The 18,265-nt window shown below is 39.3% G+C and overlaps 1 protein-coding gene across 3 annotated transcripts in view; it reads right to left on the bottom strand.

Moving 5' to 3' along the window:
- PEX5L (peroxisomal biogenesis factor 5 like) overlaps window positions 1-9,254 on the bottom strand; it is a 162,082-nt gene extending 152,828 nt beyond the window's left edge. For 2 of the 3 annotated variants that reach the window (XM_038417535.2, XM_043492501.1), the window contains exon 1: window positions 8,361-8,983. In XM_038417535.2, the coding sequence (XP_038273463.1) occupies window positions 8,361-8,381 (21 nt within the window). In that variant the 5' untranslated portion in view covers window positions 8,382-8,983. Of the gene's footprint in view, window positions 1-8,360 lie in introns of all 3 variants that reach the window. The other variant, XM_038417536.2, reaches the window with a different exon arrangement.
- Between the last annotated feature and the right edge of the window lie 9,011 nt (window positions 9,255-18,265).

Below are 18,265 nucleotides of genomic sequence, written 5' to 3'. Positions count from 1 at the left end.
GTACACCCACATCTTTGCTGCTATTAAAATAAATTTGTGTGTGTATACACGCACAAATATACACACAAGCTTAAGAGTGCACTAAGAATTTCCTAAATTGTTTCGGAATTTACTGATGCGATATAAGCACTTTCCTTCATGATCATCTCACAGTGGTGTTGTATGATCATTTACTGAAAACAGTATGAAACATTCTAGGTCTCTCTTCCTAAGTTCAGTGAAATATGGGACTTTCAAGTTATTTGGCAAAGATACAGCAGGCCATATCTTTAAAGGTAGTTAGACACCTAAAGATGCAGATACGTGTCTAGTGGGATTTTCACCATGGAACTCAATGGGGTATAGGTGTTTTAGGTGCCTAAATACCTTTGAAAATCTAGCCCTGCAACATTTTGTAAGTAATTATGATCTGTTAAAAGCATCAGTGCAATAAACCTATTGGAATCTCAGATTCTTAACCAGAAAAAAATGTTATTAGCAATTGTCAAGTGGTGATTTAAAACCCCAAATTTCACATATGCACCACTTGGTTGATGTGGACTTCCTTATGGGGGAAAGCTCTCATTGACTTAACTTCTCAGGTAAGAATCATTGAGGTTAGCCCTCAAGGGAAAATTCTTCTCCCTTTCCCACTAACATAGGTCCCACTAAAAGTAGCTCAGTTCAGTTTAGTGGGAGAGAGGAGAGGAGAGAATGGGGGGATTCTCCAGAGGGGAGTCAGCATTGCAGAGATCAGCTCCTAGGAGGACAAACAAGGAGGTTTTGGAGTGGGGCCAGTGGATCAGCTGCCCCATGAATCCATCAATTATTGTCCTCTTTGCAGAAGGTGTGCAAGCTTTATGGAGGCTACTCTAGCCCTGAAGCTAGGACAACAGCTGTGAAGCGGCTTCACCTCTGTTTCATGGCCTCAGTGGGGAGATTCTTCTCGTCCAGCTCAAGGACTGAGCCAGGATTTTGGCCTTATTGAACAGTGTAAGGATGTTTTTCAAAGCCACTAATCAGGCCCACAGGTTACCTTACAAACCCAGCAAACCAGAGAACCACTGCTTGTTATGGCAGACAAAACCACTGCTAACTCTAGATCCAAGAAACAGGTTTATGTCAGCATAGGTACAAAGAGCCACACCCCAGTGATCTGTTAAAAATGACCAGCCATTGATCTAGCTGAGCATATACACACACGATGGTACACAGACAAGGCTCTACACAAAGGTAAAAACTTCCGTCTCAGTACTCTCTTTTATATCCAAGATGACACCCTACTTCTATCAACACTCCTGTCCTCTGATTCATTACATAATAATAACTAATAATGTTTTATGAGCAAATATGAGATTCTGCATTATACCCTAAATTATATAACTTATTAGCAATAACAAATCTATCAATATTTGACAGTGACTTTTGGGACTTTGGAAATTTTCTTTGTTTACTCTGGTTATATTTGGCTGGATCATTGTAACCTCTCTCTGTTACTTCATCCTTGGACCATCATACCCAAAGACAGGACATTCCAAGAAGTGAAATAACAGGATATTAAGAAAGCCAAAAACGTTGTTTTGCACTCCTTACTGAAAAAGGGTTATTCTAAGGTCTGATGAACCAAACTAAACTAGGCCTACATTTATATTGATTCTGTACTTGCTTTTATATCACTTATTAGCTAGTAAAATATACATGAGCCTTAAATACCTCATTAAATTCACTGAGGCCCTTACTATTTAATATGAGGTAAGTTCACCTAATCATTCTCCTAAAAAGCAGGAGTCAGGGTCTGCTGCTACTTCCACTGAAGTTAGTAAGAGTTCTTCAGTTCACTTAACTGCAAGCAGAATCAGGTCTCGGGTAACTGGTATAGCATTTCTTCTACAATGGAAATCTATAAGTGGAAAAGTTACCTTCACTGCCAAACTTCAGTGAATTGCAACAGAAAAAACTCATCAGTCTGGTACTCATGTAGAGCAATGTTACTGTTATTTTATTAATCATTTCTATTGCAGTAACGCCCAAAGGTCCCAGTGAGGATTATTGTGGGCACTCTACAAACCCAGTATTCTTTGGTTCTTCTGTTTAAAACCCTACAAACAACTTTCTTTCAGGGTTTCTTGGTTTTTAATTGTTGTCACCCTTGAGTTTAAAAGGCACTGTTAAATAGGCCCACTATGCAAAATTTGATGCTTTTTATCAATTTTATTTAATGCCCCCTGCAATGCTTTATCCCATGCTTATGTTAGTAAAATTGAGCTGTGTAAACTCATTGTTTTTAACTCTAATCTGCAAAGGGAGTATATTATTTATATCTTCTTGACACATTGATATGAGCATTTGAGGGTAGGCTTTAGCAGGGAAAAATTATCTCTCAATCCACTTATAATGAACAATGAACGTGTCAAGTATCAGGGGGTAGCCATGTTAGTCTGTATCCACAAAAACAACAAGGAGTCTGGTGGCACCTTAAAGACTAGCAGATCTATTTGGTCATAAGATTTTGTGGGTAAAAACCCCACTTCTTCAGGTTTTTACCCACAAAAGCTTATGCCCAAATAAATCTGTTAGTCTTTAAGGTGCCACTGGACTCCCTTGTTGTTTTAATGAATGTATGTTCACTAATCTCTTTCCTTGATACAAGTACCAGTTGAAAACTCTGTTGGATTAGAAAAAGCATTTCACAAAAGCTTTGCTGTTGCCACATTGGACAATTGGTAACTTTGAACCAGGCTGGTGACAAGAAGAAAGCACGGTTAAAGGCAAAAAGGACCAAGATGCCAATGCTGTCCTTACTTATATCGGTGCAACTCCCACTGAAAACAGTGGGAGTTCCGTTTGTGTAAATAAGGGCAAATTTGGGCCGGTGGATGTTCAGACCTAATCACCATGCTCTTCATTGGTTTGATTAGAGGATCACATAATTAACAAGGCAAATGCTAATGTTTCCCACTGCAGCCTTTTGGAGCTAACTCAAGGAAACCAGAATTATCAATATGAAGAAAAATGATATAGATTATATGGGCCAAATTCTGGCTGGTGCTGCACAAAGGTGCTGCATATTTTTGGCATGCAGGAGCAGGGAAGCTTTTCCACAGGACAGGAGATTTTCATTACAGGACATAACCTACTGATCAGGGGATATAATCCATCCACAGATGTACATACATCCTTAAATTGGCTATGGCTTATATGCACATCCCTTGAACAGACTGTACCTGCTCTTAGCAGGAATCGATTATGTGAGGATGTTGGTCTTGGCCAAGATACAGGCAAATATTAATGCTGCTTTATGTGCACCTATTTGGGAGTCCACTCTGCCCGTTTCCAAGTCCCAGTCAGAATTTGGACTCTTAGTGTTTTCTTAGTTCTGCATAATTGTACTTTACACAACACCTCTTACTTAGATCAAAACAATGAAAACATGACAGGTATTTCACTCCACTACAAGAGCAACATGCCTAACTAACTATTTTAACAGAGCTGCTGAAATTGAATGCCCTGAGCAACTATTTCTTTTCATTAGCCTACCAGATTAAATGTCTTTAAAGACCATGGGGGAACTGGAACAGTTGTCTATATGTCAGAAGGCCTCCAAAGTACTTCACCCATTTAGAGCCTGACCCTGAAAGCACTTTTACACATAGATAACTCTGTTCAGATCAGTAGACCCACAGAAGTCCTATGTGTATGTATTTGCAGAACGGGATCCTTCAACTGAAATGCAAATGATGCACATGGATAATTTAATCCATAACTGAAATTCAGCCACCTCTAGGGTACAACACAGCAAGTCTTCAGCAGTGCACAACAAGGCTGTCTAACAGGGACAGGAAGTGGATAACCTATGCAATTATCAGTTCAGAGAAAAATAAGGGAGACTGAATGTAATTATCTGATTTGGAACTTGGCCAGAACATCAGAGCTAACACTCTGTTCTTGCAAAATTGCCAGGGGAACGTTAATAACTACAAGTGGTCAGGATCTCTACTTTACCTGACATGTGGCACCTCCAAACACAGCAGTGCCACTTAGCTACATACATGAAATACCATGCCAACATTCTGCAAAATAGCTCTTTTTGTTCAAAAATCTACTTTATGGAAAGATGAATGAGTAAAGGTCTAAGGTGGGATTTTCAAAAGCATTCACACTGGCCTAACTCCCCTCCCACTGATGTGGGACTTCTACCACTGATTCCAATGGGAGCTGAGTTAAGTAAATACATCACGTTGTTAAAAATCCTACCGCAAAGTCATAATTTACCTTCACTCCATGCCTGGAACTCCCATGAAGCTCAGAGATAGGTCTGAACCAAGGGCAGTGGCACACACAGTGTCCAATAAAATGTAAAAGCTTTGCAACAGATTTTAAGTTCTAAAATGATTTTAGAAGGTGACTAAGGCCTTGATCCTGCAACCACCTATGTAGGGTTTTAACTCTACTCAAGTGAGTAAAATTATGCTCTTGTGTAAATGTTTGCCGGATTGGAACCTAATTTAATGGTCCATGGGTCTATCCTGAAGTTCTCTCTTCCTGCAGAAGTCCCCACCAAAGGAACAGGCCTCAGAAGGATAGCTAATATCTATCTTAGAAAATATGTCAATACCTTTTACATTGTGGACAGTGCACCGTTGAAAAGGAGAGGTTTGATCTGGTAAATAATATGGGCCTTAAAAGTTGCTTAAATAATATTAAGATGTGTTTGCTTATTTAAATTATAGTGAAATGGCTTTGAAGGAGCTAGGTCATGCACTTCTCTGAGTATTGTCTCTTTGTGTCTTTCTGACTGCCTTGAAAGGTTCAATTCTGCTTTCCTCTCACCCTTTGATTTGGGTGCACAAGTAACATAGAATTTTGCTGTAAAAATGTGGTGTAATAGTGGAAAGTGCATTATACCTATAATATGCCTTTCTTTCAAAACTACATTTCCCTTCATAACTTGTTTAGGATTTCCCTAATATTTCTTTGTTGAAATAATAAATGAAGTGGCATGAAATTAAGATTAAAAACAGGAGTAAGCACTGGCTACACTGGAATGCACTTGCATATATCAAGGCTGAAATGGCCTTGCATCTTGCTTATTTTGCCCACAAACAAAGCTGCACATTTGAGCACTAAGAGAGAACACATACACAGCTTGTTATTTGAGGGATAAGTTCTAAAAAGAATGAGAGAGGAATCTAAACCCAAGACTTACAAGAAAAAAGAACTTTTTAAAAACGGAGTCATTTTCTGGAATTCCTTGTAACATTTCAAATACTGCATGTACTATAACATAATAATTCAAAAAGTAGACACTAGTATGTTATGGCTCTGATTTAGCAAATCTTTTAAGTATGTGCCTGACTTCAGTAGGGCATGAGCACATGCTTAAAGTTCAGCATGTGCTTAAGTGCTTTCCTGAATCATGGCCCATTTAAGCTAGTCTTGCAGTGTTTATTGCATTCAAAGGAAGACTACAGGTTGGGCTCAGTGTGAATATGCAAAATGGGTAAATTCTCAATCTATATAATAAACAAATGTCATACATTATATTGTTGTATGTCTAAATGTTTACATCTTGCAAAAGTTTTCCAAGAACATAACTGAATCACAACAATTGATTAATAAAACACTGCATTTGTAAACATTCATATTAAAGTAATTGGACTTGGGAAATTTTTCTGTAAATTCTAGTTTTATGTAGAACGACAAGACCTAGGGAAAAAGGAAAATGAGTATTAGCATGCTGGAGTTTATGCATAAATATGGATGTAATCCTGCATTCTTCTACCATCAGTGACTTCAGTGGGAGTTTTGTCTGAGTAAGGAGCACAGGATCAGGTGTTATATAGAATGGCCAATATTTTCAAATATATGTGCCTAAAATTAGCTACTTAAATCCATATTTAGGCCCCACTTCAACAAAACACTTAGGTGTATGCTTCCCTTTAAACCAATGGGCACTATGAGTGCTCAGGAACTCTTAAAACTTGACTGGTTTTATTTAGGTGCCGACTTTTAAGCAATTTTATATCCCACATAATTTGTAGATGATGAACCAGTGACAGACAGATGTAAGCATTTCCAATTATCATAGCTTTCCCCAAAGTTAGCAGAACTGTTACCATATTTCACTGACTAGTTCACTTTGCAGAAGAACAAAGTAGACCCAAAAGGACATGAGATACCTATGATGCTTCGGCATTTTTTGTTGGCAGCTGGGTGGATACTGTAGTTGCATAAAACTGGTAGTTTGCTTTCCAAGGTGGTTTAAATAAACTTCATAGGAGATCAGCCCATTATAGATTAATTCGTTCTGTATTTTTCTTTGTCTGACTCACTCAAAATCTCAATAATTAAGCAGTTACTAAACATGAAGATGCTTTATAAAAGCTTTTTTTAGTCTTTTTACTGCTACCCTTAAGGATCTTAATGATTCCTGTCGGGACAGCAGCAGAACAAAACTTCATTAAAGAGCTTAATTGGACAAGTTGTTTCTTTGTTTGTTACATTTGACAAATATACTGAATATAATTTTTAATTCAGTAAGCTTTGTAAATGAGGTTGATTAGAGTTTAGTTAATTTTTGATTAGTGACATTAGCCTAACTACCAGCAAAATGCTTTTAAAAGTTGTGTATTTTAATAGAAAATGTTTGTATGTTTAGATCTGATTTTTCTATTATAATGCTAGTGCTAAATTAATTTTTAAAATGGTATTTGTTAAACCGTCCTCTTTTGACTCATGTAATATACTGAAACTGCCAAGGATATCAATACACCATCACATTTCCCTTTTAACATTTGTAATATATTTATTCAAAGTTTACAATTTATTCTTCACAACAAAATAACTCTACTTTGTATAATGATACAAATATATTTTGCCCACTATCCAAAGTCAGTCATATTATTTATACAACTATTTTTGTATTACTGAAAACAATACACACTTTAACCTACTTCTAACCTAAATAAGTAGCAGTATGCTTATTTCCATCTATTACTTTTCTTGTTAAAACCTATTTATTCTTTAATCACAAATAATAGTATGACACAACGGTTATCATTTGCAGAGATTAAGTAATACAATCAAGCAGAAGGCAGCAACTGGTCTACATTCAATTGTGGAAAGCAGAGGGTGCTGAATCAGGGTACAGAGTAGCAGCCGTGTTAGTCTGTATTCGCAAAAAGAAAAGGAGGACTTGTGGCACCTTAGAGACGAACAAATTTATTTGAGCATAAGCTTTCAGGAGATACAGCTCACTTCATCGAATCAGGGTAGTTATTTAACTTGTTTGTTATACAAAGTTTGACATTGACTTAAGTCTGTAGTAACTGTTCCGCATGTCTTGAAACATTACATTCAGAAGCACACAAAACAGTACTTACTAGTACTGTACTGCAGTTGCTATGTAAACACCCTTGACACACACACATGCTACATGCCAGACTGGTGCCACTGTAACTAATAAATGTGTTTGATCGTTTAATGCAATGAACAAGAAGCCGGATTGGGTCCCAATGCAAAGAAATAGCTTTGTGAGGTCAGTGTCAACTTCTATGCTGCTTTACTATTTCCTCCTGTTCTCCAGCATACAGCTGGCTTTTTAAGGAAGAGCCACGCGAAGGAGAGTGAGAGTCAAGGTTACAGTAATCACGTCCAAAGCACTAGTGAGTTTAGCAGCAGGGAGAGGCATCGTCAGTGATGTAGCTCGATAGCACCAGAAGCCAAGATTTCTACCTAAAATGTTGAAGTCGCTTAGACATGTGTTTGAAATTCCACCCTACAGAGTCATCCTGGTACTTAGCGAGATGAATCCCCGTCCCATAATATGGAGCGGGAGGGAAGAGAAACCGACCGCTTCTGAACACAACGCGTCTGTGCAATAAGAGGAAATTAATGCATGGCTTCAGTGTGGAATGAAATATATGCAGAGTTTGCAAAGCATTTACTCTGCCTCTCTCCCCTTATTGTTTGCCCTTCACATGACATCCATGGAGGGATGCATCAAGAGGGTGGCAAGAGACGCGGGTCAGTTGATAACACACCACGAACGTTTGCTCTGAACTGATCACTTGAACCTATTTGAATGATCATAAATTAACATAAATGTTTAAGCGAAATAAATGAACGAATAAACATCAAACTTCACTTAGTTATAAAGTTGGCAGATTTTCACATCCCTCCTTTTTTTAGCTAACCCCGGTCGAGTTTTTCCCTCAACTCCGAATGCCACGATCATATTGCACCAATTCACCTGTTGCATGATGCGAAAGCAGAACCCCCCTCCCCTCTTACAGACATCCCACAGAAACTTAAAAGAATCACCTTTCTCCAGACCCAGCTACGCGTGCTTCCCATAGAGTAGCCTACTAGCAACCTCTTACCTGCATGTGCCCTTGGTACATTCTGCTTTGCCTGGTTCGGATCCCTCTAAGGCCGACACGTTGTGGAGGGTTTTTTTACTGTGCACTTGCAAAAAAAAAAAAAAAAAAAAAAAAAAGGAAAGGGAGGAGGGAGCCAAGACTGAATTATTGTTTTTGGAAAGGGCTCCGTTTGTGCTGGAAGCTGCTGCTTTGTTGCTTTCAGCTGCCCTGGGTGACCCACACTGCTTTCTTTTTAATGCAGGGCTGCAAACTGCAAAGGAGCTGTTCCTTCTTGGGGTGCTGAGAGGGAAGGCAGGCAGGACTGAGGCACAAGGAGAGCAGGGAGCTTGCAATACAAACCAGGAGCTCAGAGAGCACGCGGAGGAGGGAATGCAAACTCTTGCTCTCGCTGGAGCCTCTACAACTCTCCTCTCCTTTTCAGCCGAACTCTTTCCGGCTTTCTGCTTGGCTCCTTCATTTCTCTCCCTGTCCAAAGCGTCCCCTCCCGTACATCCTCCTCCTGGAGGGAGCCACTGCCTCCCTCCCCTCCCCCTGCAGAGAAGGGAGCGCGCGGCATCCGGGGAACGTTCTCAAGAGCAGCGCGCGCGGCCCGTGAAGTGCCCGCGTTCTGTCTGCAAACCCAGGGAGAGAGGGAAAAGCCGGATCGAGGAGGATCCCGAGGGATCCCGCCGATTCCTGACGGTCTTTGGCCCCAAGCTCCCAAACTACTGCATCAAAACAGCGAGCAAGTCTATCGGCTTGTACTGCGCCAGAAAATATCCGGGCCCCGGAGTATCCTGGAGCACGAGCATCGCAAAAACCTGGAACTGGCACCAGGCTTCTGCTGGATACAAGCATATTTTAGTCCAGAAAGCCCATACAAGTATTCTGAAGCCTTGCGGGCAGAGATGAAAGTAAGCCGGTCTGGTCCGGTCTGGCATACCGGCAAGAGCCAGTACGCCGTGCCGGACCGGACCGGCTTCCCCAGGCTGGTGATTTAAAGGAGCCCAGGGCTCCCTGCAGCGGCGGAGCCCCGGGCTCTTTAAGTCGCCACCCGAGCCCCGCTGGCTCCACAACATCCCATCTTAGTCCAAGCTGAACCTGTTCCATACCTTTAATCATTTTTGTTGCCCTTCTGTGTATCTTTTCCAATTCTAATATATCTTTTTTGAGATGGGGTGAGCAGACTTGCACACAATATTCGAGATGTGGGCATACCATGGATTTATTTAGAGGCATTATGGTATTTTCTGTCTTACTATTTATCCCTTTCCTAATGGTTCCAAACATTCTTTTGCTTTTTTGACTGCTGCTGCATGCTGAGCGGATGTTTTCAGAGAACTGTCCACAATGACCAAGTAGCTCGCAACCCACTGTACACATCTGGTCTTTGAGCACGAGCCTTTGAAAAATCCAAATATGGACCTGGATCAGCCCATTTTTTCACATAGACCTCCATAATTTTACCTTCTAGATAGGCAGCAAAGGTAGAATCCTGTTATATCAGATAAACTTGTATCCAATACGCTAAGATTTTCAAAGGAATCTAAGCGATTTAGACACACATTTTCTATTAAAAGGTGTTTAAAAATTAACAAAGGCGTTTGTTTAAATCTCTTAGGCTGCTTTGAAAATATTAGTCAAGGGTTGATGAGGTTAAACCACTTCTAAAGTGATCATCAACACCTGCTAACCCAGTTTGACTGCCCCTTTTCAGTGTTATAGTATGGAATTGGGCTGTATCTATAAAGCTCAAGATAAAAGATTTAGGTTATGAAAGCTCTTAAAATACAATGCATTGGATATAAGTATCTCTGATGGAAAAAGTTAGCTACACTTGCTCTAAATCTGGAAGGAAATATTGAGGAATATAGGTGAAAAAATGGACTAAACCTTTCAAGGACCCAGGTCCAAGTGCTAGATGTATGTCTTTGAAATTATATTGAGCAGAGAAGTACTGGGGGGGGGACTGTATTTTTTTGCGGTGCAATTAGAACAGCTGCACTCCTCTATTTAACTGGTGTTAAAACTGGAATTTTAGGGTGTAGGATATAAACTAGCTGGATGGAGTAGGGATCCAGATGCCAGAAACATGTTTTTTCCAGTGTTGCTGTGCAAATTTGCGGCAGGGTCTGGATTTTGTTGATGCATAGGAAGTTGCTACTTTTTTGCTAATTTGAAAGAATGCTGGAGATTGGGGTTAAAAATTGGCAAGATCCAGGTAACAGATATGCATTTTTCGAATGCAATTAGGCCAGAATACATCAGGATCCAGATTTTTCTTGTAGAGTAGGAGTAGCTACACTTATTTTCTATTTAGATCACAGTTTTTGGCCCCAAACCCTACATTGTGCTAAGATCCAGTTGGATCCATTTGTCAGATTTGGGTTTTTATAGCACTCATATGCCAGGATTCCAGGGTCATGAATTTTTGGTGCAGTTGAAAAGACTATATTTGTTCTCTAGTCATAGCATGGCATTTGGGGGTAAGGTCCAAAAATTGTACTAATCTGGTGGGATCCATGTGCCAGATCTGGGTTTCTGTGGCACTCATGCATAGGGGTATGTTGGGATATAGAAGTGAGCTGTAGCTCACGAAAGCTTATGCTCTAATAAATTTGTTAGTCTCTAAGGTGCCACGGGTACTCCTTTTCTTTTTGAGAGTTTTTTGGTGTGGCAGGCATGGGTAGATTTGTTCCCTATTTTGATAGTACAACTTGAATGTGGTGCCAGAAGTTGGCAAGATTTGGCAAATCAGCAGGATCCAAGTTGTTCCAGCTTTTATCTTTTTCCCCAGGTTGGGAGCTTAAACACTTGGCACCTGCTGGCAAGGAGGCTGATAAAGCAGCCCTCAGTGGCCTGCAGTGGAGAGACTGAGGGAGATCAAGATGCATGCAAAGATAGATGGATGGTAGTAGTTTCTTGCTAGGGAGCTGTTGTCTAATTGCCTTGTAGTGCAAAAGCAAAATATAAAAACCACACACACACACACACACAGAGTGCTCTACCAGTTTAAACTCTGTCACTGCTCTATCTCTTTGCAAGCACTCATTTCATCAGAAGTAGCAGCAGCAGCAAGGCCATTTCTCTCTCCATCTGTTCGTAACCCAAAACCAATGCATGATATTTATTGCTCAGTCACTGTGGTTGTAAAAATTCATGAAGGGTGGAGGAAGGGATAGCATTACTGTACTATGCAATTTTGAACTGTAAAAATAAAGGCAGGGCTCTTTGCAGCAAAGGAAAAGGTGAGTGCTGCAGTACATGCTGTTCTATGCTCCTGCTTTACATGTGAATGTAAGGGATTGATTTGTCTTGGCAAGTTTTTATTGCAAATGGTTCTGTTTGTAGAAAAGTGCTGTTGTTTCCCCGTTTGGTCTCTGTGTGTGGCACCACTGTTTTTTGAAGCAATGATGTCTGTGTGCTCTGATGTTCTCTCTGAGGCTGGTTGTGGCAAAAAAAAAAGTCATTGTAAAAATAATGCAAAAGTCATAATGCTTGTTAAAAGAGGGAAAAGTCACCATATGGCTCACCATATTTTAATTAATACTAAATTGTCATGAAAAATTATACAAAATGTCAAGTAAAAATCCTTTATTTTACAATAAAATGCTCAGGTTAAGATTTTCAAAAACACCTAAGAAAGTTAAGAACTCAGAGCCAGATTTTTAAAGGTATTAGGTGTCTAAAGATGCAACTAGGTGCCTTGTGTGATTTTCAAAAGCATCTAGATACTTCTCTGCATCTTTAGTTGTCTAAACACCTTTAAAATCTGGCCATCAGCATCTACTGAAAGTCCTATTGACTTTGAATGAGAGTTGGATACCTAATTCCTTTAGGTTTCAGAGTAGCAGCCGTGTTAGTCTGTATTCACAAAAAGAAAAGGAGGACTTGTGGCACCTTAGAGACTAACAAATTTATTTGAGCATAAGCTTTCATGAGCTACAGCTCACTTCATTGGATGAAAGCTTATGCTCAAATAAATTTGTTAGTCTCTAAGGCGCCACAAGTCCTCCTAATTCCTTTAGGCCTCTTTAAATATCATAGCCTTAACATTTAACTAGTAGTTTAAAACCATTGAAATCTGAACCTTAACTACAGTGGAGAACCAAATTAGTAACAATTAATGGAGTTTTGCTCAGTCAAGAGCTATCTGGGGTGACAAACCCCATGACTTCTACAAAAAAAAATTGACAAGTCATGATTTTTCTTGTGGAAGTCAGAGCCATGACAAACACAGAGACATAAGCTCTGATTAAGAAAAGCACTTACAAATGCTTAATTTTAAATAAGTGCTTCAGTGCCCTTTTCTAAGTTGAGGCCTTTAGTTAACTGTGAATGCCATGAGTACCCAAAGCAGTAACATTATTTCCCACAAGTGGTCAACCAGAAATTTCCTTTATGTAAATTGATGGTGATATTTAGCCAAACAGAAATCAGTCATTGATCATACAATGCTGTGTTCTAAGAATCTCAGAAACCAGGGCTGGACAAAACCTTTTATAATGCAGGTCCAACCCCTGCACCTACTGCAGGTTATTCCCTACATCATTTCTCTGAGTTTTGTATCTGATCACTGTGAATCTCTTGACACTTCTCATATCAGACATTGAATTAAATTGTCGACATCCCAAGATAACATACATCTGGCCAGTGATTTGTGGATCATGGTTAGCTTGGCTATAGATACTGATCTAATGATTTGTTAAATCGTAAATGAAAGATCTGGCACTTATACTTTATATAAAACATCAGTCTCTCATCAAATGTAACCATGGATATAAGAATTTAATTTGCTTAAATGGTAATTCTGTAGGTTCACTTAGGCCCAACATATAGGTTTGTTGGAAAAGACCTTTAAAAACACTAATATAAATACTAACATGATTTTTTTTTAATTCAGTGAAAATCAGATGTTTTGTCTGGATGTAAACAATTTCTCATTTGCATACCAAAGGTTTCAGCATTGGCCCAGTTTGTGAGCACTCGAAAGTGAAACTGACTCAAAACAAGCTTGAAATTAATGAGTCTATTTTCAAAGTCTAGCCCAGTGCAAACATTAAAAAGCACAAATCATTAATAAATTTAAATTTTAAATTTTTGACAATTGTAGGGGTTATTAATAGCATAGGGAATACAAAAAAATGAACCGGACAAAGTCCCTTTAAAATTAACATTAATTATATAATTTGTTTTATAATAGGTATTGGTATTTATAATATTAATTGGTCTACATTATAAGTGTTACAGGTATGGATCAAGTTCTAATTAGATCATATATATATATATATATTCACACATTGGTCACATATGTTCACATGGTCTTTGTGTGTTTGTTGGATGTTGTGTACAAGAACTGCTGTTCTTGTAAAATTTACAGAATATAGTGAATGGGTAACTGAATCATACCAGGTCTTCACATAATTTTAAAATATAAATATTGTTAATGATGCAGATAATACTTTTAATAAACATGGCTTGAAGTAGAAACCACAAATCATAACAAGAAACAGAATTTACATGAGAAATACTCTCTGGATAAAATATTAAGGGATTGTTTCTCCATTCTGTGTCATCACTTGTGTACGGGTATAACTCCATTAAATCCATGGATACCGGCTTAGAACTGGTGCAACAGACTGGAGAATCCAGCCCTGATTATTTCAGTTAGTGACCAGTATAATTACCAGCTCTACAGTTCTGATTCAGGCAAAGCTTCAATTGACTTCAGTAGGAATTTTCTGCATAGGAACTGTGGGGTAGAGTTCATGATGATACATAGTACTGGTGAGAAGTTGTAATTCATTTGCTAATTGTGGGTCCCTGAGTCAATGGCTAGTGCCTACTCAGGCAAAGCTCTACTGAATTCAATGGCAGAGTTGCCTAAATAAGGACTGCAGGACCTATGCTCTCTGTTCAAACCTTTAAAAATAATCAGTTGACAGGGAGGAAAAATCACTTGCATATAATCTGTTAAATGTTCCATTCCACACTGAAGCATAGGAATTGAAGACAAGAAAAACCTTTTAAGATGTCTATTGAGACCATCCTCCTAGCAATGCATGACTGTTCTCTACGATAACACCATATTCACTACTGTTTATTTACCCTTGTATTTAATTTCTTACCAGATGGGGCTTTCTTCCCGTGGGAGCTGTTTTCAAAACCTAATGCATACCATGATTCCTCATAACAACAGAAAAAAGTTTTGAGACCCCCTCCAACCTGTTCCCATTCAGCCATAAGGAAAGGAAGTGTTATTGCAAACCCTCCTCCCCCCATAAACCAATCTGTGACCCCAAGGAAGTGATGGTCCCAATGGTGACAGCCTAAAGCAACTCACTGTCAGGAAGCTTTTCCTGATATTGGGTCCAGTCCCACGTCCATTGAAATCAATGGTACAACTATCTATTGACGCCAATGCAACTGGTCGCATGATTGAGGAATATTCATATGAGTAAGGGTTGCAGGATCAGACCCTAAATCAGGCACTCCTTCTACACAACACTTTTTACACGCATTTGCAAAATGTTTTTCACAAGGCATTTATGACATGATTTAACTAACTCTTCTTAATTCCATGTGAAACAGAAGATCTTCGCCTCTGCCTTCCATCTTGGCAGTCTCTGGCTGCAGTTTTAGCTTCTTCTCATGTCATTCTGATAGCTTTCAGTTCTGCTCTTATGATGTGTTTACAAGTTCTCTTTGGTTTACTCTGTTGCTTCTTGTCCTTGGGATTCCAGTCCAATTCCTGTCTTGTTATGTTATTCAGTTCTCTCCTCCGTGTGTGTCCGAGCCATCTTCATTTTCATTCCATAATTTCATGTGATATCCTCCTACTTAATTTAGTTTGGCATTAGGGAATTTATTTAAATAGCAAGATTTATTTAGAGAAAGCACTAATGAAAATCTGCTTTTAATGATTGTTGGGAATGTTATCATCATGTTTACATAAGTTATAATTACAAAATATTGCTAAAAATATTCCATGTAGCGCCTGCAGCTGAAATGTGCTGGATTCCCAAACAGTGCGGAGAAACAGCCTCACATGATTACTCAAAGTTTTTTTGCTCTGATTATTATTTTTGTAGAATTACAGAGATGCTTTGCATTCTTGCAGTTTAATGAGATCTCATCCCCTGATGGTATCTGATAATACAGATGATATGTATCCCTCTTACAAACATTAACAGCTTCACCATTTGTTACATTTGGCTAATTCCGAGAATCCATTGGTTTCAATGGAGCATCCATTTATAACCACTGTAGAAAAATACATAAGGGATTGCACCAGCGAGTGGTTTAATGTTATATGAATTTTAGGTAACACAAATAAGAAAGTTATGGAAAATAGTTGGTATGACACTCAGTTTAGGATGAAGGAGATAGCTCATATCTCACAACTTAGAAGTATTTTTCTTGCGATGTGAATATCCAGTAATTTCTGAAGTATTCCAGTAATACAGACCAAAAGAATAATATCTAGCTCTTATATAGCACTTTTCATCTGTACATCTCAAAACACTTTACAAAGGAGATAAGTATCATTATTCCCATTTTACAGATGGGGAAACTGAGACACAGAAAGTTGAGTTTCGTTCCAACAGTAGTGCAGGAGGATGTTAAACAGCAGCTACTAATGTTAGACATTTTAAGATCAGTAGATCCAGATAACTTTTGCATCAAAGAGTTTTAGAAGAGCTGGCCAAAAAGCTCTCTGGACCATTAATATTGATTTTCAATAAATCTTGGAATACTGGGGGAGTTCCAGAGGATTGGAAGAAAGTTAATGTTGTGCCAATATTTTAAAAAGGTTAATGGGATGACCAAATAATTACAGACTGGTTAGTCTGACATCAGTCCTTGGCAAAATAATGGAATGTCTGATATGGGACTCAATTAATAAAGAATTAAAGAGGGTAATGTAATTAATGGCAATCAACATGAGTTTATGGAAAACAGATCTTGTCAAACTAACAATATCTTTTTTTGGATGATATTACACATTTGTTTGATAAAGGTAATAGTGTTGATGTAATATATTAAGACTTCTGGAAGGCTGACTTATTTCACATGGTATCATACAATATTTTGATTAAGAAACTAGAACTATACTAGTTCATCCTGGTGCACATTAAATGGATTAAAAACTGGCTAACTAATAGGTCTCAAAATGTAATTGTGAATGGGGAATCATCACTGAACAGGTATGTCTCTAATGGGGTCCTGCAGAGATTGATTCTTGGCCCTACACAAGTTAACATTTTTATCAATGACCTGGAAGAAACCACAAAATCATCACTGGTGAAGTTTACAGATAAACACAAAGATTGGGGCACTGGTAAGTAATGAAGAGGTTAAATCACTGATACAGTAATCTGGATTTTCTTGATAAATTGGGTGCATGCAAACAATATGCATTTTAATATATGACTTAAATGTGTTTCAAAGTCATATATCTGAGAACAAAGAAAGCATATCATACTCATAGGATGGGGGACTCTATCCTGCGAAGCAGTGGCTCTGAAAACGACTTGGGGATTCATGGAGCATAATCAGCAGAACATGAGTTCCCAATATGAAGCTGTGGGCCAAATGAACTAATGTGATCCTTGGATAAATAAATAGGAATATCAAGTAGGAGCAGGGAGGTTATATCACCTCTGTATTTGGCATTGGTGTGATTGCTACTGGGATATTGTGTCCAATTCTGGTGTCTACAATGGTCCCCACTGTCTCTTGGAGCCTTCAGTGTTGAGCTTGGGGTTTGCACTTCAATTGCTGCATTTACATCATGCTCGGGTGACCATATTTCCAAAGGGAAAATGGGACATAGTGTGGGGCTAGCCAAAGCCCCTCCTCTCCCCCATCCTGTGCCTGAGTTGCTCACCCACACACCTCAGGCTGGGGCTGGTGTCACTGCTCACTTGAGCCCTGCCTGCCCCCCCCCCCCCCCGCTGTGCAGGGCTAGCATCACCGCTTCCCCCTCTACGTTCCTCTACACGCCACTTTTTGACAAAAGTGGGCATTTGTCCCATTTGCTCTTGCCAACTGAGCAAGTTGACAAGAGCAAATGAAACAAATGCCCACTTTTGCTAAAAAAGTCAGGACAGCTGGGACAGGTCTTAAAAGGGACTGTCCTGGCCAAAATGGGACGTTTGGTTACCCTGCATCGTTCATATTCAATTCCATTCTACATGGGAGAAATTCTTAATGCTGGCTTCTTTCTTTTTGCTCTGAAGCAACTCAAAGCATCTTACCTGGGGATGTAATAAGGTCCCTGTCATACAGAGTTGGGGACAGAGACAATGGTAATTGATATCAGGAAAATATGCATCCTTGAAAGGGAGGAGCATAATGAAAAATGTTCTGGGACCTGATCCAAAAAAATCCTGAGCATTGGCAACTTGCATCACATCAATGGGCCACATCCTAATCTCCTTACTCTGTTGCCTGATCCTGAGAGGTGCAGTCGGGGCATAGGTACCAGTGGGTCAAATCCTGAGTGACTCAGTTTTTATCCAGACTAACTCCCTTTATTGGGTAACCTTTATATAGTGTGAAATACAGTATAGCACTGGGTTGTGGAGATCCAGCACCAGGACCTCTGCACTATTTAATTTTGCATTGAAGCTGGACAGGGAGCCATCGGTGAAGCAACCACACAAGGGTACATGGACACCCCATATTCACCAAGGAAAGGATCTCTATGCCTCCTCACATAAGCTGGTGTGGATGACTTAGATGGAGGCCAACCAAGGGAAGAACAACGGGATCACCATTTATATGGTTCCAGTAGCTCTAGCACCCCAACAAGTAGTGCAGAAGGGCTGTGGCTACTATTCCAGATTGGAACAGCAGCCTGTGTGGCCAGTGGAGAATTGTGTGGCAGCTTTGTACTGAACCAAGGTTTGAAGGGGATGAAT

The sequence above is a fragment of the Dermochelys coriacea genome, chromosome 9, assembly GCF_009764565.3.
Source record: "Dermochelys coriacea isolate rDerCor1 chromosome 9, rDerCor1.pri.v4, whole genome shotgun sequence".
NCBI lineage: Eukaryota > Metazoa > Chordata > Testudines > Dermochelyidae > Dermochelys > Dermochelys coriacea.
This window is presented reverse-complemented; position numbering and strand designations above follow the sequence as displayed.